The sequence below is a fragment of the Helianthus annuus genome, chromosome 2 (assembly GCF_002127325.2).
Source record: "Helianthus annuus cultivar XRQ/B chromosome 2, HanXRQr2.0-SUNRISE, whole genome shotgun sequence".
Classification (NCBI taxonomy): Eukaryota; Viridiplantae; Streptophyta; class Magnoliopsida; order Asterales; family Asteraceae; genus Helianthus; species Helianthus annuus.
The window spans coordinates 173,971,843-173,993,083 of record NC_035434.2 but is presented as its reverse complement, the minus strand read 5'-3'; the positions used below and the strand labels follow the sequence as shown (position 1 = coordinate 173,993,083).

General features: G+C 36.3%; 1 protein-coding gene across 1 annotated transcript; it reads left to right on the top strand.

Annotated features, from left to right (window-relative positions):
- Positions 1–11,216: 11,216 nt before the first annotated feature.
- On the top strand, positions 11,217–16,515 carry LOC110927364 (probable leucine-rich repeat receptor-like protein kinase At2g33170). The gene is made up of 3 exons (XM_022171042.2): positions 11,217–11,673; positions 12,306–15,326; positions 15,975–16,515. The coding sequence occupies exons 2-3, from the start codon at positions 12,389–12,391 to the stop codon at positions 16,340–16,342; spliced, it is 3,306 nt and encodes a 1,101-aa protein (XP_022026734.1). The 5' UTR covers positions 11,217–11,673; positions 12,306–12,388; the 3' UTR covers positions 16,343–16,515.
- Positions 16,516–21,241: the final 4,726 nt, after the last annotated feature.

Below are 21,241 nucleotides of genomic sequence, written 5' to 3'. Positions count from 1 at the left end.
GTCTTATTAAGAGAGCTCATAGACGGGTATTAATTAATAGTCGTGCGCAATTGCATATCGTACTATGAATGACTAAGTATTAGTTAATTTTCCTCAAGTTTGATTTTGTATGTCTGTTAGAATATGTTCAACCGGTATAATGGCATATAGACAAATAAAAGTTACAAATCAAACAAAGGGCTTACGCGTATTTTGATCATGATGATTAGGTTTTAAATTAAGGCTATAGTATGATTAATGGGGGTCCTGAGTCGCATAATGATTCAACGGCTGTATTTTTCTGCTATAGTACTTGTTTAAGGCTAAAATGAGTGTTAACTCCTGATCAGGCTTATCTAATACTCATAGTAAATGATTACTCGGCTAAGTGGGAGAATGTAAGATTAAATATATTACGTATTAATATTTAATCTATAGCCATCATAATCATTTACATTATAGAGATCAAAATATATTAGAACCTATTATTTAATTAGTTGGTAATTGTTGATGGACCATATTACCCTTAGTAACTAATTAGGTTTCCTCCTGGGTGCTTATATAAGGAGAGTTATGTGGAGGTTTAGGAGTTACTCAGTTTCACAATTCACACCCCATAAGCCATAACATCATCACGAAACCTCCTCTCCATAACCGATACCCTTTTCGGTTTCTAAGTCCCCATCATCAGTTAGCACCCTAAGGAGGAACCAGATCAAGATGACAGGCATGTCGAACTCCCTCACAGGATTCTCCTCTGCACTGTCTGCGGTGACAGGTATGATTTATATATGTTTTCCTTCATGAACAAACAGAACTGAACCAACATAGGACTAACAAAGAGCTTGCAAATAACATTGCACACCCAAATGGCCATAATGAACATCAAAACAGCCATAAAGCAAAGCTCATAAGCAATAGAGTGTTGCACTTTAAGTTACCAAGCCAAGTCAAAAGCAACATCTTAGCTAATGGTCTCGGATGAGATGTAAGTCATCTTCATCGACCCAACAAACAAACATCACAAAGACTAACAAGAGTTGTGATAACTACAATTTAGGTCACCAAGCCCAAGCCCAAGGGCACATGATAGACTGTTTCGAACCACTCAACCTAAGCGACTTGTACATCATCTAGTAACAACAGAACCCAAATAGCCATAATCAACATCAAAGCAACTATAAAACAAAGCTCATAAGCAATAGACGTATGCAACATGCCAACATAAGTTACTAATCCAAGCCCAAAGCAACATCAAAGCCAATGGTCTTTGATGATCCATAAACCATCATCATCTACCTAACAAACAAACATTACAAAGAGAAACAACAGATTTACGACCGTAAAGAATCTTCGGTCAACATTATCGTTACATCATCACAGACCCTTAAAAAGAAAAACAAAATGTCTCATCCAAACATCGAAAAACAACTCTAAACCAAAACCAAGGTTAAACAACAACATCAAATGTTCAACAATGAGACCCGATTCACATTAAAAAAAACACATGCAATAAACAGACCGTTCACAAAGACACAAAACCCATGCCAGAAAGTGGAAAACCAAATGATGAATCGTAAGCCTTCGTTTTGAACAACAGAAGAACAACCCCAACAAACACCATGCAACAACAAATCCTTAAAGCCAACACATAACCTCAACATTAAACTCTAAAAAGAACCTCCGAAACGTAATACATCATTTCTAACGACGTCAAAACACGTAAGAAATGTAATCTAATACAACAACAAGAATCTACTTGTAAACATCACGGAGGCCAACGATCGAAGCGATCTAGCCATCGCAGGCAAACGTCGCCAAAGAGGCGGCGGGCTTCATTGGTCGCAGAGAGAGAGAGAGAACGGAAACTTTCGAATGAAGTCAATACCCACTAAACCACCACTTAAATACCGACTAAAGAAAACAACTGACAAAGCCAAAGTTACAAACTTGAGATGCACACTAAAGCCCTATTGCGTGAAGTGCAACTAGTAGAAGCACAAGCATGTTGCAAATTGATAATACACAAATGTGTTCATGAAAGGTTTACGAACATTTACCAAACGTGATTTTATGTCCGTGTTCGTTCAATAAGGAAATAAACGTGTTCACGAACATAAATAAACACAAATTAAATCGACGAAAGCGGCGGAGGGAGGAGCGTTGGAACTTCAAGCGATAATCATGGAATGAAGGTCGATAGTGCTCGTCGATATTAACATTGAGGAAGGAAATGAGAACGATGCATAAAGAAAATGAAAGGCGCAAGGTGTGCAATCCAGGATATCATCCAACTTAGAATGATGAAGTATACTCTTGTGTTTCTTTTGGTTAAATGGAAACATACAGACTATTTATTTGGTGTTGTGGGTGGTTCTAAGACTTATGAGGCTACTATTTTTTGGAAGCATATTGACTAGCTCTGATTTTTGCTCAGCTTGGCATTTCAATCCTTTTGTCCACATTTGATTTTAGGTATGATTAATGATATATTGTTCTAACATGCTAAGCTTCTATATTTATGTTGATTTTAGATATAAGTAATGGATTTGGTAATGTAAAACATAACATCATGATTAGTTCCAGTAGTTGCTTGCTTTTAAACTAGTTTACTGTTTTGCATTTAAGCTTATGTCAACTAAGTGGGCAAAATGTTGGTTTTCAAATCTTCATGATTTCCATTTTATTCTTTGCTTACATCAACTATTTTGGGTGAAAAGGGTTGTACTAGCTTATGGGTGATAGTCATTTTGTGTTGTGATCACATGTGAACACTTTTGATTGCTCTTATTCATAAACAAAATGTGTTGTCAAAAGTACCAACTGAAAAGGGTTGTAATAACAATGGGTGACAATAAATTTGAACGTGTTTTATCTTGCAAATACTTATGTTAGAATTGTAAGTAATTAAAAGAAAATATTAAGAAAAAATAGTTGGTAGTTAAAACTCTAAAGAGAAAAAGAGAAGAAAGAGAAAGAAGTAATAAAAAAAGAATATAGAGATCGAGATGGAGAATGTGATGAGGGAGGTTTTCCAGAATGGAAACAAAATTTAGAGATAAGTTTAGAAAGAAATGATTATTAGTAAATTATAGAGACGAAGATAGTGATTCTAATGTTAATGTTCTAACTCCTCCTCTTGTTACATATTCTCTTTATAACTCTATATTTCTTTGTCATATACACATGTATAACACCGGACTTGGGAAGGGGTAAGGTGGGGCAGGGCGGGGCCACTCTCCTAGGGGGCCTAATTTTTTTTTCTAAAAAATTATATATTTTATATATATTGGCGGAACCAAGTGAGGTTTTGGGGGTCCTTCAACCCTCCGTTGAGCAAACTGAAGGTGCCGAAAATCTCAAGATTTCTTATCTTTAAGCATACAAGCGCAACGAGAACAATGATTAGTAAAGAAACACCATCTAAAGCTTTTTCGATCGGCAGTTGGCGACTCGCCTGCAAAATATGAGGACGTAAGACTTTACGAGGACCCCTTCTGAGGAAGTTTATCTATGTTGGAACTTCATCTCAAGCTCGGGAAGGGCTGACACAAGTTCAAGACCCAACAATGACATTGATGTAGCAATAATTTCGAAAATACCCTTATGTAAAAAAAAACAAAATATATTCATGTATTCATACATCAAAATTCAAAAATAATGATTTGATGCAAAAACTACTAATGTTTTTCTCATTTGACGAAGTTCATACATGTTTTGACCAAGATATACACAACCTTCATATAAACTATTGATTTAAATTTAACTTCATATAAACTATTGATTTAAAAATAACTTCATATAATATAAATTGTTGACTTAAAAATATAAAAAATGTAAATGTTTAATCTGTATATAATATCAGAAGATTAAGAAAAAAATAATGGTAGGAGGGGCTAACATGGAATAGGCCTTCACATTAAGTTGATTAGAATATAATAATGAAGCCTCAAAGACTGGTTTATTCTATTTCTTTTGCATCGTATTGCCACAGTCGTAGATGCTTCATTGGTCACCAATGACGTCGTTACAACCCATTTTATATTCCGTCAATAATTTTTTTTAATATATAGCTTTTTTTTTACAAAAGTTACTCACACTATATTACACTAATAACCCTAAATTATTAACTAATAGGTTTGAACCTGTCATATCCCCTTTATGTGTATCCCCTTTAATATTACGTTCTTTTTTTCTGATCGGTAGAGTGGTACAAACCGACATCTGGTGGCGTCCCCACCGCAACGGACGAGTTGAATAACTAGTTATTAAGAAACGAAAACTAGCTAGGAGCTAAGGTTACAAAGAGAAATAAAAAAAATAAAAATAAAAGAACACCATGCAGATGGGATTTTATTAATAACTCCACTCTAAAGACGGGTTCTCGCTCTACTATTGACCTATAGAGATGAGTTTGTTTTATTCCCCTCAAACAACTTAGAAGCATAAATCGTTAGTTGTTGAACAACTTGTTGTTCTTCGCCTTCCAAGGGAACGATATTATTGCTAGGAAAATACCATGTGTCGATATTTTGTTTGCCTTCTGGGTGAAAAGAGCTGCCAGGGATTTAAGAATTTTGTCCAACGAGCTAACTATCGACATTGGAGCCTTGAACCATTTAAGGATTTGCAGCGAAACAACCGGGCATGGAATCAACAAGTGAGAAGCTGATTCAGTCGGACCATCGTAGAGCACACATGTATTAGATCCCACACATTTTGGTGGCAAAAATTATTGTTAGAAAGAATTAATAAACGTCTTCAATGAGACATCATTATGGTTAATTAAGTGATCTGCTCTATAATCAAAAGAGTGAGAGTTCAAATACTTAATAATGGCGTAAGTTTGATATATATAGGATAAGGATCATGTGAGAAGTGATAGGCTAGTTGAGAAACTTGAGAAGCATTCTGGACCACACATTTTTCTAAGCCTTTCGTAATATACACATATGTATAGTTTAAAATTGACTATATACATATATGTATATTGAGTTATATACATATGTATATAGTCAATTTTAAACTATACATATGTGTATATTACGAAAGGCTTAGAAAAATGTGTGGTCCAGAATGCTTCTCAAGTTTCTCATATAGAGTGGACTTCTCTTAGGATCCCTACCCTATATATATATATATTCTAAAAAAAATCTAATCCAAGAACTCTTATTAGAGAAAACCTAATAAGCCCATGTAATAACAACACGAAATTGCATTGAAGGAGGCATTGCGATGAAAACAAGAAGAATCACAAAATTGTTTATCACTAAAAGTAAAAGATGGTGTTCACACTTGTACACAAGCTCCATGTGGTTGTACATTGATAGTAGTAAATTAGAGTTTTCCTATTTGTATGACCGTACGCTTTGTTTATTTATCATTAGATTATTCTATTATTAAAGAGAAAAATGCCCGGATAGTCCCTGTGGTTTCGCCTTTTTTCACCTATAGTCCCCAACTTTCTAAAACTACCTGTATAGTCCCCAACTTTTCAATTTTCGTTCCCGGATAGTCCCTAGGCCTAACATCAGTTAGTTTTCTCAGTTAACAGGATATGAAATGACAAAAATACCCTTACTATAAAACAAAATAACTTACTCTATTAAATAGATTTATGTATTTGTGGGACCCACTCTTTTGTAAAAAAGAAAATAACAACCCCACCCCACCCTACCCCACCTCACCCCACACCTTCCTCTCTCTTTTTCTCCCTTCCTGTACGCAACATCTGCAAGAATCATCCACCATCAATTTTCAATTAACCCCCACTTTCTTCTCTCTTCCCATACACATCTGCAATGGTGGATCATCCACCATCAATTTTCAATGATAACATAAATACATAATTAATGGGTAAAAGTAAAGATTGGCTTATCAACAGCAACATTAATCTGTTTGTGCTTTTAATGAGCTACATCACTGCATCAATGGCTGAAATTCCCCCAATCTGTCTTCCTTTGAATTCCGATTCATATAGCGACAGTAAGTTATTATCTTTCCGTGCTCCGTTCTTCAACAATTTCTGAAATGATTAATCTGGTATCGATTGTTGCGTATAACTAGTGTTATATGTTTGATATACTCTGACCCCATGGTGATGGAGGTGGTGCTGAATGATGATGGTGGTTGTGGTTGCGGCAGTGGGTTGTGGGTGGAGCTGGAGGTGGGGGTGAGGGCGGGTGGGGGCCGGTGGTGTTGGCAAGTGGTTGTGGGTGGAGCTGCAGGTGGAGGTGAGGGCGGGTGGGCGGGGGCCGGTGGTGCTGGCAAGTGGTGGTAGTGGTTGATGGGTTGGGTTAGCTTTTTGCTAGTGGTGTTGTTAAATGGTGGTAGAGATGTGAACACCCGTCGGAAGGTTGACGATGGAGGTGGTGTTGATATTTGAGAATGGAGGTAGTCTTGCAGTGGTGTGTGGGGAAGGTTGATGGTAGTTGCAGTGGAGAGAAGGACGGAGAGGGAGGTGTAGAGAGAGATGAGAAGAAAGAAGCAGAGGGTAAGAAAGAGAGAAGGGGGTGGGGTGGGGTGGGGTTGTTATTTTGTTTTTTTTATAAAAGAGTGGGTCCCATAAATACATAAATCTATTTAATTGGTTAAGTTATTTTGTTTTATAGTAAGGGTATTTTTGTCATTTTACATCCTGTTAACTGAGAAAACTAACTGATGTTAGGCCTAGGGACTATCCGGGAACAAAAATTGAAAAGTTGGGGACTATACAGGTAGTTTTAGAAAGTTGGGGACTATAGGTGAAAAAAGGCGAAACCACAGGGACTATCCGGGCATTTTTCTCATTATTAAATGAAATATAATATTAAACCAGGATGCAAACATTGTAACAAACTAGTGGGATTCCGTGTAAGATGAGTAGAGAATTCGATTTCGGATCTCTCCAATATGGTATTGGTACTAAGTATACTTTATTTTTAATAAAATTTTATATTAGAAACAAAATTATAAGAAACTCAATATGTTTTTGAACTCATTAACTTATCATATATTCATATTTAGTTTAGGATGCAAAATTTAATAAATGAACTAAAACATTGTAACAAAATAGTGGGATTCCATGTATGATGAGTAGGGAATTCGATTTCTGATCTATTCAATACAGTATTGGTGCTCAGTATAATTAAAATACTAAATTTAAATACAACTCTATTTTCAATAAAATTTATATCAAAAACAAAATTAAAAGAAACTCAATATGTTTTTGAACTCATTAACTTATCCTATATTTCTATTTAGTTTAGGCCCATATTAACGAATAAATCAAATCCTCATTTAACCCAACTAAACCTAATAACGCTTTAAAATTTGTACTCATTAAAAAAAAAAAAAACACAAAGACTGAAGTTTGAACATTTAAGAGGTGGCAAATTGACGAAAGGGCAAAATTCGTCTGAGGGCCCATTTTTAGAGGTTTGTTTTTTCTTTAACTCGACCATGACTCCCGAATTCTTAGAGATTATCACCATCGACCCTGATCTTTATACCTTTGTCCACTACCTCAAAGATGATACACTGCTAAAAACGTGTGATGAGGTGTAACCATAAAAATAAATTGGAATGCAAACATAGTTGGTTAGCTATTATACGAAATTTGTATCTTTAGGGTTCTAATTATTGAAAGCAAGTTGCAAATAGAAATTGTGAAGGTACGGATTGAGAGACCCCACCAATACACATATATAATGTTTAACATCAATATTAATATTATTAGTGCTCTGACTATCACATTATCTTTGATTCTTTTACAGGCATGATCTTGACAACAGGCAATTCCCCATTTCCTTTTTTTAAGTGAGTCACGATGATTTTAAAAAAAGTCACATATTGCAAAAAAAAAAAAAAAAAAAAAAAAAAACACGGGACTTTTGATCTAGCAAAAGGCCTGAAAAAAGTCATGTATCGTCAAGGTTCTCATAAACAGGTTGCCTGTCTGTCAAACCGGTCCTAAAAACTTAATAACGTAATAATCATCTAAACTTTGAATCTACATAACTAATTTAAAACAAAGCAAATAAGTACTTTCAAGTATTTGAGACTCGTAATAAGCAAATTTTGGAGATTGAATCACTAAAAAATTTAGTTAATGGGATTATGAGAGAAGATAAAATGAAATTAAAATACAATCCATCCGTCCGTTTCCCCAGTCTAACTTGTAATCAGACGGTTTAGATGGATTCAAGATGTTAGTTATATTGGCGCTTCTCAATACAAGGGGGCGATTCTGCTCCGCCGAAGGCTCCACATGACAATGTATATCAGCGTTTGAACTGTTTTTCTCCTCGCCTTAAACAATGTATATTGTAATTTTGAATATAATTATGATATAACATGAAAAAGTGCATCACAAACTTTTTTCTTTGATGATTTTCATTACATTAGAGGTGTGTCTGTTTCCTTTGATGTTATAATTATTTATGACTTTCTCATTGTTGTACTTATATTATAACCAGAAAAAGGATTTTATATGAAAAGAAAAGCATAACTTACTGCATAACATATGCAAATAGTACAATAGAAGTCAAGAATACATAATATCTCATAGTTTAGAATTTAGAGTATCTTGGTTCTCATATTGTTTTCTTTGAAAAAGAATTAAAGTATTGGATAACCGTGTGAGTTAAAATGGTAGTAAAAAATAAAATAAAATAATATGTATCTTTTTTTTTTAATGGAAATAATATGTATCTAAAACACAATCCTTATCATAAAGAAATGAGAAACTGGATCTAGCCATGATGCATTTACTGACATAATTGAATTAAGACTTAGATTAGATCCGGTGGATGATATTATTGTTATTTTTTTTAACGGGAAAGAAATTCACGTGTAAACTCACCCTACTCGTGGCTATGTCCAAGGTTGATTTCTCGATTGTCATAAAACTGCCCATGATGCGCGAAAACAGGATGAAACATTAATTCTGATAAACGATGCCGTTACGACAAATATCATCTTTCACTTTCAACTGGTATATGGATCTCTCACTACCCACCCCACCCAAAAAACCAACCTGTCACAATCCCAGTTATTCTACATCTTTAAACTAGAAAAAAGATATATTGATAAGCCAATTAAGCCTCCACCAAATGTTGCTTATATTTTAGAATATTTTAAAACCATGTTTTTTTAAAAGTTAAGATACCTTTTTTTAGATAAGTTGTTTTAACGCACCTTAATCACATTAAAGTTATGTTTAGATACGAGTTAAATGCTTGGTTGGTCCCTGTGGTTTTCAAAAATTTCAGACTTGGTCCTAGTGGTTTTCTAATTACACGCTTGGTCCCAAAAGTTGTCAAAAATGCACTCGGTTGGTCCCCAGCCCTAACATCAGTTAAATTTCTCAGTTAAGTCCATGTTAAATGACCAAAATACCAAGTCTTGGCAGACAACCGAGTGCATGTTTAAATGTTAAATGTCCCAAAAGTCCATGTTAAGATACCAAGTCCATGTTAAAGGTAACAAGTATAAAATCAAGGCTATTATATCTTTTTTTGGTATAAGTTATAAGTTATATTTCTCTTTTAATTTACAAGACATTTAAATGTTATACCTATTCAAACCAAAAACACAAAATATAAGATTCTCAATTTAATAGCAAAGACAAGGTAGGGTCTGAGAACGATAAGATGCAGACAGCCTTACATATACCCTGTAGAAATAGAGATGCTGCTTCCGGTGAGACCTCTGGCTCGATAGTAGTTTTGTATCAAGTCTTGGACCTAAGACACATAACCCTTGTCTTTCGACTATCAACGCCGCCACATGACGCATGATTAAACGTCTCTCGATTTTAACATTATTTTTATGAAATTAGTAAAATAACGTTAAAATTAGTGCACTTTCACTTTTGCCCCCCCCCCCCCCCAATCACCCACACACATATACATTATACGCATACCCAAACAGGGCGCTAAAATTCCAAAAATCATATTTACATCTTTTATAACTAAGCTTTTATTGTGTACTATTTTTCATTTTTTATTGTAGAAGCTTATTACGATATACAATAGTTTTTACTATAATTTTCAACAATTTTTATCATGATTTCAACAAAGTTTTACTATGATTTCCGATATCTAGCCTTACCAAAAAAAGAAGATTTCCGTCGGAAATCCTTTTCTTAGTACTTAAACTTTGTTAAGATACATTTATGGTATCTTAACGGTATCTTAACAAAGTTTAAGCACTAAGAAATCAAAATTGTTGATTGTGGTTTTGTTTTGACAAAAGAAGAGAGAAACTAATGCTTGATTTGCCAAGCATTTTCCTTTATGCAAGTTGGTTATATTTTTATCTCTTTTTTATTTCTATAAACCAATCTCTTTGACTTGTTTTATTCAAAATACTCCTTTTATGAAAATTTCCTTCAAATTTTTATCTGACTTAGATAATGTTTTTTTGGGATTATAAGTTAATTGAGTGAGTATTTGACAAACCCTACTCAATATGCTTATGATAATTTTTCCTTGTAACTTAACTATTACAATCCTTTTTATATCAAACCAGTAACAAATCCATGATTTGTTTCCGATGGAGAAAGGGGGGGGGGGGTGATGGGGGGTTTAAAAGCGAGGCAATCCTCGCCTACCCTACAATATACACTGGTTTCTCTAAAAGGGGCACTTGCCCCCACCCTTACACGTGGCTCCACCATTGCTAACATAAATATTAAACTTGATATGACATAACTTAAAGGTGTCAGGGGAGGGGCTGTTTGTTTACCTCTTAATGAACCTTTTAATGGTTCAGACATTTTACTAGTTCAACACTTAATGGTTCAGACTGTTTGTTTCGTGAGCTGATGTCTGAATGCTTCTGACATTTGCCTCTTAATGGTTAAGCATTATACTGAGTCTGAATGGTTAAGACCTCTAATCTGAATTGGTCAGACACTTGCCTTTAAACGGTTAAACATTATACTGGCTCTTAGTGGTTCAGACCTCTTACTGGTTCAACACTTAATGGTTCAGACCTCTTATTAGTTTAACCCTTAACTATTCAGAAGTTGTCAAACAGCTTTCACTTAAGTTATACTGTTATATGACAAGACACAATTATATTATATAACATAAAACTTATACCTAAAAAGAAAAAAACACCACAAAATTTATCATACCTACCAAAGGGGCCTTGTTTTGTATGTTAATATTTCACAAAAAAAAAAACAATTAAATGTACATACATATATGTTTAGTCGAAAAGAGCATTTGCAACCTTTTTCTGCCCACCTTTCTCAAGCACTTGAAAGAGGAGCTTTTCCCTTTTAGAAAGAGTTGATTCATTGCATGCTTGGTCGGCCATTGTAGCTTCAAATTTAAAAAAAAAAAAAAAAACCCAAAATTTTACAACTTCACAAATCATCATTCCAACTGCTAGCAGACGTGGTTGTGTGTAGTTTTGCTTCCTTGTTAATCTTTCAGTGCCCCCAAATTTACTAATATTTAATCCCCTTCTCACTCTAATCAATAAACCTTTTGATTCATTGCATTTGATTTCATTTCTTTTCGGCTTCAAAAGGGCTGCTTCTTTTACCAACAAGAAAAAGCTTAAAGCTTCATGGATCTTTCTCCTTTTTTCTCATATGGGCTTTTTAGATTTCAACATCCCTCCATTCTTGGATAAAGATTTCAACTTTTTTCTTGGATCATCTCAAGGAATCACCTGAATTTTTCAAGATTTTGCTTAAAGGTTTGTAGATCTTCATACCCTTTTCTTGTTTCAATGTTTTGTTACCAAAGATGATTACTTTCTTCTTGATTGTCTAATCTTTGTATTTTTTGAACTTTTTTTTTATATATAAAAATCTTGTTTTTTGGACTATTTACTTGTTTTGATCAAAGAAAAATGACAAATTAATACACTTTTTGTGTCTTTGTATTTTTTTTATTATAAAATCTTGTTTTGGACTATTTTCTTGATTGCTAAATCTTTGAACTTTTTTTTATATATAAAAATCTTGTTTTTTGGACTATTTACTGGTTTTGATCAAAGAAAAATGACAAATTAATACACTTTTTGTGTCTTTGTATTTTTTGTATTTTTTTTGTTATAAAATCTTGTTTTGGACTATTTTCTTGATTGCTAAATCTTTAAACTTTTTTTTTATATAAAAATCTTGTTTTTTGGACTATTTACTTGTTTTGATCAATGAAAAATGACAAATTAATCCACTTTTTGTGGGCTTTGTGAATCTTTATATTCTATCTTTCTTGATTTATTTTATCTTTTTTGATTTATTTGTTTGATTAAAAAGGACAAAACTTTGGCAGATTTTCTTGATTATGGTTTTGGATTCTTATACCCTTTTAATCAATCTGCAGATTCAATATCAGTTCTTGAAGATTTTGATGAGGGTGTTTGACTAATTGACTAATTGACTATTTGACTATTTGACTTACCCACAATGTCAAATGTTTCTGGGCTATTGGTGTGGATCATAAGGTTTATAGTTTCTGGTTTGTTGGTTTTTAACTGCAAAGGGTTGAATTCAGATGGGTTATTTCTTCTACAGTTAAAGAAAAACATTACAGATGAGTTAAATTATTTGAATAACTGGAATCCATCTGATGACTCACCTTGTGGATGGACTGGTATTAACTGCACATATGATCAAACCCCATCTGTTTATTCTCTCGATTTGAACTCGATGAATCTTTCGGGAACTTTAAACCCGAGTATAGGTGGTTTAACGTCTTTAATTTATATCAATCTTTCATTCAACAAGTTTACGGGTAACATCCCGAAAGAAATCGGGAATTTGTCGAGTTTAGAGAAGCTTTTCTTGAACAGTAATCAGTTCGACGGAAGCATACCGGACGAGATCGGAAAACTCGCGCGTTTGAGTCATTTAAACATATGTAACAACAAGCTTTCCGGGTCGATTCCGGAGTCTTTCGGTCAGCTCTCTTCGTTGGTTGAGTTTGTCGCGTACACGAATAATCTCAAAGGGCCACTCCCGCATTCGATTGGGAAGCTTAAGAATTTGACTACGTTTCGGGCTGGGCAAAATGGTATGACGGGAAGTATACCTGTAGAGATCGGCGGGTGCGAAAATCTGGTGTATTTCGGTGTGGCGCAAAATAGTTTTGACGGGGAGATACCGAAGGAATTCGGGTTGTTAACGAAGCTGACGGATTTGATTCTTTGGAGTAATCAGTTCTCCGGGATGATTCCGAAAGAGATTTCGAACTGTACGTGTCTCGAAACGCTTGCTCTGTATCAAAACAATCTTGTTGGCGAAATCCCGAAAGAGATTGGGAAACTTAAGTTCTTGCAGAAGCTGTACTTGTATCGAAACGGGCTAAACGGAACAATCCCGAGAGAAATCGGTAATCTTTCGTTGGCAACCGAGATTGACTTTTCGGAAAATTTCTTGACAGGTGAAATCCCGACTGAAATCACTCGTATACGCGGGCTTACATTGCTCTATCTGTTTGAAAATCAGCTTCATGGTGTGATACCGAGTGAACTCGGTAACTTGAAGAACTTATCAAAGGTTGATCTGTCGATAAACTCACTCACGGGCCCGATTCCATCGGGCTTTCAGTATCTACCCAAAATGTATCAGTTGCAGCTGTTTAGCAATTCGTTAAACGGCACCATTCCTCAATTGCTTGGGCTGTACAATCGGTTATGGGTCGTTGACTTTTCGGACAATGATTTGACCGGAAAGATCCCGCCTTACGCTTGTTGGGGTGGTAATCTGATGCTGCTGAATCTCGAATCGAATGATCTGTACGGGAACATCCCGAATGGGATTGTGAAATGTAAATCAATGGTGCAGCTTCGGTTAAATGGTAACAAGATAACCGGCAACTTTCCTTCATCGCTCTGCAGATTAGTGAATCTGTCCGCGATCGAGTTGGGTGGAAACCGGTTTAGTGGCCCGATTCCACCCGAGATCGGGAACTGTAAGAAGTTACAACGACTTGATCTCTCCGGAAACTACTTCTCGTCCGAATTACCTAACGAGATCAAGAGACTCACACATTTGGTAACATTTAACATTTCTTCGAATTTGATCACCGGAAAGATTCCACCGGAGATTCTCCATTGCAAGATGCTTCAACGACTTGATTTCAGCCGAAACGCGTTCTCATACGACATACCTCATCAGCTCGGTTCATTATCGCAACTCGAACTTTTATTAATTTCGGATAACAAGCTCTCGGGCAGCATCCCGGCTGCCCTCGGTAACCTCTCGCGGCTGACCGAGCTACAAATGGGCGGAAACTTTATTTCCGGCGAGATCCCGCCAGAGCTCGGGTCGCTAACAAGCTTGCAGATAGCTTTAAACCTCAGCCACAATAATCTAACCGGCAGCATACCGTCGCAACTCGGTAATCTGATATTACTCGAGAATCTATACCTTAACGACAACGAGTTAACCGGGCTAATCCCCTCGGCGTTTGCAAACCTTTCCAGTTTGATGACGTGTAACTTTTCGTACAACAACCTCACAGGCCCGATACCTTCAGTACCGTTATTTCAAAACATGGCTCTCACCAGCTTTACCGGTAACAATGGGCTATGTGGCGGCCCGTTACCTCCCTGTGACGGATCTTCGGACTCTAACCCGACACCACCTTCTTCGAACAATGTATCAGCTTCCAGAGGCAAACTCGTCACCATAATTGCTGCGGTTGTTGGCGGCGTTTCGCTTGTTCTGATCGTGATCATCTTATACTTTATGAAAAAAGGGTCTGCACGAAACCAGACTACTGTGGAGGACGATACAGACGGATCATCACCCGTGTCATCAGACATTTACTTCCCGCCGAAAGACGCTTTTAAGTTCCAGGAGTTGGTAGACGCCACGAGAAACTTTCACGACAGTTATGTCATCGGAAGAGGGGCTGCTGGGACGGTCTACAAGGCGGTGATGCAGTCGGGACAGACGATCGCTGTCAAAAAGTTTGCGTCGAATCGAGAAGGAAACACCATTGAGAACAGTTTTCAAGCGGAAATCCTGACGTTAGGAAAGATCCGACATCGAAACATTGTGAAGCTTTATGGGTATTGCTACTATCAGGATTCGAATCTGCTTCTGTATGAATATATGGCAAGAGGTAGTTTGGGGGAGTTGCTGCATAACGGCTCGTCGTGCAGCTTGAACTGGCCAACACGGTTTACAATCGCCCTTGGGGCTGCTCAAGGTCTTATGTATTTACACCATGACTGCAAACCGAGAATCATTCATCGCGATATCAAGTCAAACAATATCTTGCTTGACGAGAACGATGAGGCTCATGTGGGTGATTTCGGTTTGGCTAAAGTCATCGACATGCCTCAGTCGAAATCCATGTCAGCCGTTGCAGGATCTTACGGCTACATTGCCCCCGGTAAGTAACCTCACACGTCACATTTTTTAGGGCTGGCAATTTTACACGAATACACGAATACACGACACGAACCTACACGAAGTTAACAGGTATCGTGTACCAAACAGGTAGACACGAGATTACCTGTTAATTTTCGTGTATAAACATGTTAAATACCTGTTTACCTGTTAATACCCGTTAGTACATGATAATAAATTAAATTAAATAAAACTCAGCAGCCATGTGCGTGTGGGTTCCTTAATTTCTTTCTATTTTCATTCCTCATTCAATTAAAAAAAAAAAAAAAACCCTAAACTCCCTCTGTAACTCTCAGATAGTATGTCGTGTTCGTGTTTTTATTCGTGTTAACAGGTATTAACAGGTAATTTTCATGTATAACAGTCGAACAGTCGTGTTAACAGGTATTAACAGGTAATTTTCGTGTATATCATGTCGTGTTCGTGTTCGTGTTCGTGTTTGAAAAAAAGGACACGATAAGTTATCGTGTCGTGTTCGTGTATGGGATTTCGTGTATCGTGTCTTATCGTGTCGTGTCTTATCGTGTCGTGTCTTATCGTGTACGGGTATACACGATATGCCAGCCGTAACATTTTTATTCATTGTATCGAGAATTTAGCGTAGATTTATGACTTTTGTTCATTGTTTCAGAATATGCTTATACGATGAAGGTGACCGAAAAGTGTGACATATACAGTTACGGGGTGGTTCTTTTAGAACTCGTAACAGGAAGAGCCCCGGTGCAACCGCTAGAACAAGGGGGTGATCTTGTTACATGGGTAAGAAGTTATATACGAAAGCATTCGTTGGATCATGGGATACTTGACGCTCGTTTGGATGTTGAGGACGACGAACGTGTGGTGAACCACATGATTTCGATACTTAAAGTTGCTATACTTTGCACAAGTATGTCGCCTTATGATCGGCCATCGATGAGAGAAGTTGTGTCGATGTTGATCGAATCGAATGAACGAGCTGGCAACATTGTTTCTTCGCTATATGACGATCGTTCTCAATGAGAGTGTATGTATTAGTTTACATGTGTTAACCAATATAATTATGATTCTAATTTTGTTTGTATTGGTTTTGCAACAATATTTGATGAGATTGTACATACATTTCTTCCTCTAGTATTCAAGGGGGAGTTTGTGTTACTCATTGTCTATATAATTTGATGAGAAGATTTCCTCAACTTGTATTATTGGTAACCATCATTGGGCCTGCAAACGAACCAAACGTCCGGCGAACAGTTCGTGAACTGTTTCGGCGGGAAGTTCATTTGTGTTTGTTCGTTTATTAAACAAACGAACACGAACTACAAATTTCGTTCATTGAGTTAAATGAACGAACATGAACAGAGGTCGTGTTCGTTCATTTATGTTCATGAACGTTCGGTAACGTGTTCGTTTGTGTTCGATAGCTCATTAGTGTTTTTAGTTTTTATATTTTATTTAGAAACTTCAAAATTCCGACAAATAAAATATTTAGTGTCAGTGTATAATATATTTTGTGCATGAACGCTTGTTTATGTTCGTTTGTTTCCATTTGTATTCATAAACATTAGTATTGTGTTCATCACCTTCGTGACGTATGGATGATGTTGAAAAATGGTGTTTCAAAACCCTCCTTTACAAAACTATTCAGTATTAACGACGTTAAGGTTGATCGTGTGATTGGATTTGGGAAGAATGGCCAACCGATAGTGGATCGGATGGAGCCGCTGGAAATTGATGGTGAACTAGAAGTTTATGAACCCTGCTCGGAACGCATCAACGGTCTTGGGATTTATGGGTCGGCCTTTCAGATGACCTCCTACAACGAGTCACTACTTTTGCTTAATCATTCCGATTCTATCATTTACTCATAGATGATGATGAATCTACTTTTTAAATCCTAGTTTTCTTATTTTTGTACTGTTCAATTTAGGTTTTTATAGCTTTTAGTTTAGCTTCCATCAGACTTAATGGTAACTTTTTTTTATTATTATCATCTAATTGAAAACATGATCTTAGTATATGTTTAAATCTTGCTTGATTTACTCATAAGCAAAAACAGATGCTTGCTCCTTAAGGTTATGGTTCTTCCAATTCAGCTATTGATCCAACCAACATGCAGGAATGGCAATAATAAAACATTAAAACTACCACAATATAAACTGAGCCGAGCCAGCCAAGCTCAGGCTCGGCTTGATTATAAACCAAGCCGGCTCGGATTTGAAAGCGAGCTAAAAATCTTAGCTCAAGCTCGGGTTGGTTGCCGGCTCGGCTCGATTAGGATAATTGGTGCAGATCTCCAATCCTTTGTGTTGCAAATCCTTAGTCTTTGGCTGAAAGTCGATATTGGGTGTTTTCATGCAGCCCAATATTGATCCGCAAATTAATGCATCAACAGTTGGGAAAGCTCTGGTTATGGATATCTGTTGGAGCACTCCTTAGGTTTTCGATTAATAGCCATTTTACTCCCTGATGTTTTGGTTTTGTTGCCAGTTTGCTCCCTGCAGAGAGCAAAATGGAAAAACAAACAATTTGGATGGAGTTAGAGGCGGGGAGCAAACTGGCAAAAAAATCGAAACATCAGGGAGTAAAATGACTATTTTTAAAGGTTTGGAGCAAAATCGTTAAAGTGACCAAACCACAGGGAGCAAAACGGAAGTTTACTCTATATAAATAACCTAAAATAATAAAAATAAATAACTTCGAAAACTAATACCATTATAAATTTTGAACAAAAACACATGTTTTATAATTCTAACATAAATTATTTTTTATATTGGTTATTAAAATATACAACAGATTCTATGGGATTCAAGTTAATATCCATATTTCATCCAACCCTGTCTCATATTAAGATTGAATATATGTGTAAAGGGTCACATAATACAAATGCTTTTAAATGACACGAAGTAGAAAATTATAGTTAGAACTTATCAAGCAATTGCAAGAAAATTTATCGTCTATGCATTTTCAGTGAAGTTGATTCGTTCACCCGTCAAGACCCGACTGGTATGAGGAGTTTTATGCTGTAGCTATGGATGCATCAATGAAATCTTATGAGGACGAGGTTAGTATAATTATGTTTATGTAAGTTAAAGACTGCCAAAACGGGTCGGGTCATGTAACTTATTACTGGTCAAATGGTTGTTTCAAGAAATTGAATCAAGTTGGTTCGGGTCAAAATGGTCCGGGGTCGAACGGGCCGTTTTAGAGATAGAAGAAGTAGAGACGTAGAGAAGTGGTAAAAATTGTAAAAAATGGGTGAGTATTTATAATGTTTAAAAAAGAAATATATTTTTTTAAGTAAACTAACCGTTGGCTACGGCTACCCCAAACGATCATATGCCACCAGCCAATCCAAGCCACCACCTCAGAACCCCCTCCCCCCCCCCCCCCCCCTAACGTCGGGCTTCATAGCCACACTAGCGGGGCAAAGTTTTAGTACATTGTCTTTTACGAAAAAGCTTAAATACCCAAAGTTTCAGTACATCGTCTCCTTTAAAGATTCTTATAACAATTCACCATGAACTAGAATTGAACCCCTCGTGTTGCAGGGCGAGGTGCCTAAAACCGTGCTATTTGGTGTGGGGTGTAGAAACAATGCTAAGTAAGCAAGATAAAACTGGGAAAAAAGACGAAAGTGACTCACGTGACGTAAAATACAAACTAACTAAAATTTAGAACAATGGGTGGGGGGCGTAAACATTGTGTTTTGTTTATGAAAAGATGTATGTTCGTGAGCAAGTTCCGGTTCCATTGTTCGAATGGTGGAAATGATGAAAAATTGTCAATCTGATCTCAGGGATCTGCATCTGTCTCAATTTAATTGTTCTATTTTCAGGTGTTTTATGGTTTGCCTAAATTGGATTACGGCGAATTCTTTTTTTATAAACATCCAGATGTTTTTACAGATTATTCGATTTGATTTTATTGTTTGTTTATTTGCAGAGAACGCCATGATTAAATTAGGAAGGCTGCTTATGTATATTCTATAGGATCCAAACATGTTTAGACTACATTCAAACCCGTGAATTTCATGTTCTACGTAAGGGAAGTTAACATCTTTACTTGAATGTACGAACGGAAAACGGAACAATAGCTTTATGGTTTCTTCAATTTGATCAGCTTTTTTAAATAAGATATATTTCATAACGATTGTCTTTTTATGGTATCTTTAATTTCATTTGTTATTCTTAGAGCAACAGATCCAGTTGTTATTCTTTGGTTTGTTAAATCTTTTAGCATTCAGGTTCTTGCCAACATCTAATCAAACATGTTGACCCGTTCATACCTGTTCTAAATCCGCATAGTTTTCAGGCTTCCCATTTTGACCCATTGTGTGTTATGTTCCCATTTTGACCCGTTTTAAATCCACGTAGTTTAAACTTTATTTTTTAACGGTTTGTTTTTTGATATATTTTTTTGAATGTTACAAGTTATAGCCATCCTTGTCACTACGGTTTCGCTTTTTTTACATATAAATTATTTATGTATTTGTCATTGCGGAATAGCCCACTTGGTAGAGACACGTACAAGAGAAGAAAGTTAAATAATTGGTGTAAAGTTTGATAAAAGTAACCTTTGCAGTTAAAAAAAATACTTATGTATTTAAACGACCATTTTCACAAAACATTTTCTTTATTTTGTTTAACACTCATCACCATAAAATCTCATATTAACACTTGTTCTTTGTTAACCATGTAGATTATTTTAGTTCTAAGTCCCTTTTTAATATTCCTGTTGTAGTTCCCATTGCGTTTACGTTTCTACTTTGATATTTGTTAAAAATCGGTTTGTCCGTTGCAAACCGCGGGTGAATCCACTAGAGGATTGTTAAACTAACGAAATACGAGTATTGCTATCTAAATTGTCGCCACTGTTCATCTCGGAATACCGGTTGTGTAAAAGTAAATACCGGTCGTTTCGAGACTGAAAAATGAGACTGAAGATGCAACTGGTGAGTACCTACAATTGAAAAGGTTGAGACTAAAAAAAGCATGACAAACTTTGCAGCTCTAAGGCCGGAGGGTGTGGGGGCGCCACCCTCGCCAGCTCAGACGCTATAGCGCCCCGGGGCGCTATCCCACCACACCGCCGAAATTAACTTGGGGCGCCATAGAGGGCTCGCTAAGATGGTAACGAGCAACCAAGCGCGTGGACCAAGGACATTTAAAGTTTTGACCGTTTCAAACGGTCATTTAAAAAAATCAATTTTTTTTTATAAATTAACATTATAAATACCCTACATTCCTTTCACTTTTTTTATCTCATTCCTCTCACTTTCTCATCACTTTTTATACCGTTCTCTACATTTTTTTAAAACATTCTCAACAATGTTTCCCAACAACCCATGGGACCCGAACAATCCGTTTTGACAAACTATGCAAAACAACGAGCAAGAGGACCGCTATCTCCGAAACCCGCGTACGGGTGAGCTTGGATATTATCCAATGCCACCAACCACACCAACTTCTCATCCCACCACTCAACCGATGTCCGGTTCTTACGGGTATTATTCTCAAACCCCATTTTTTCCTTCAAACATACCCCAAAACATACCTCAAACCCAAAACATACCCGAAACCCAAAACACAACCGAAATCGAATCCGTTCCCAAAACCCAACTCGAATCCTCTTCTAGAAAAAAAAAAAAGAAATCATAAAAAGAAGGATGAGACCGAAAAACGTGCTACTAAGAAGGTCGAATTTTGGTCGCCTAAGGAAGAGTTCGACTTGGCAAAAGAATGGTTCGACGTATCGGAGGACGAGATTGTTGGTAAGTTTTACATACTTTTATAAACATATAGTTTTGTAAATTTATTTTTTAATTCAAACATATGGTTTTGCAAAAAAAATTTTTTTATAGGAAACGACCAAGACATAAAGGTTTTTTGGGGTCGTATACGTGAAAAGTTTTTCGCCGCA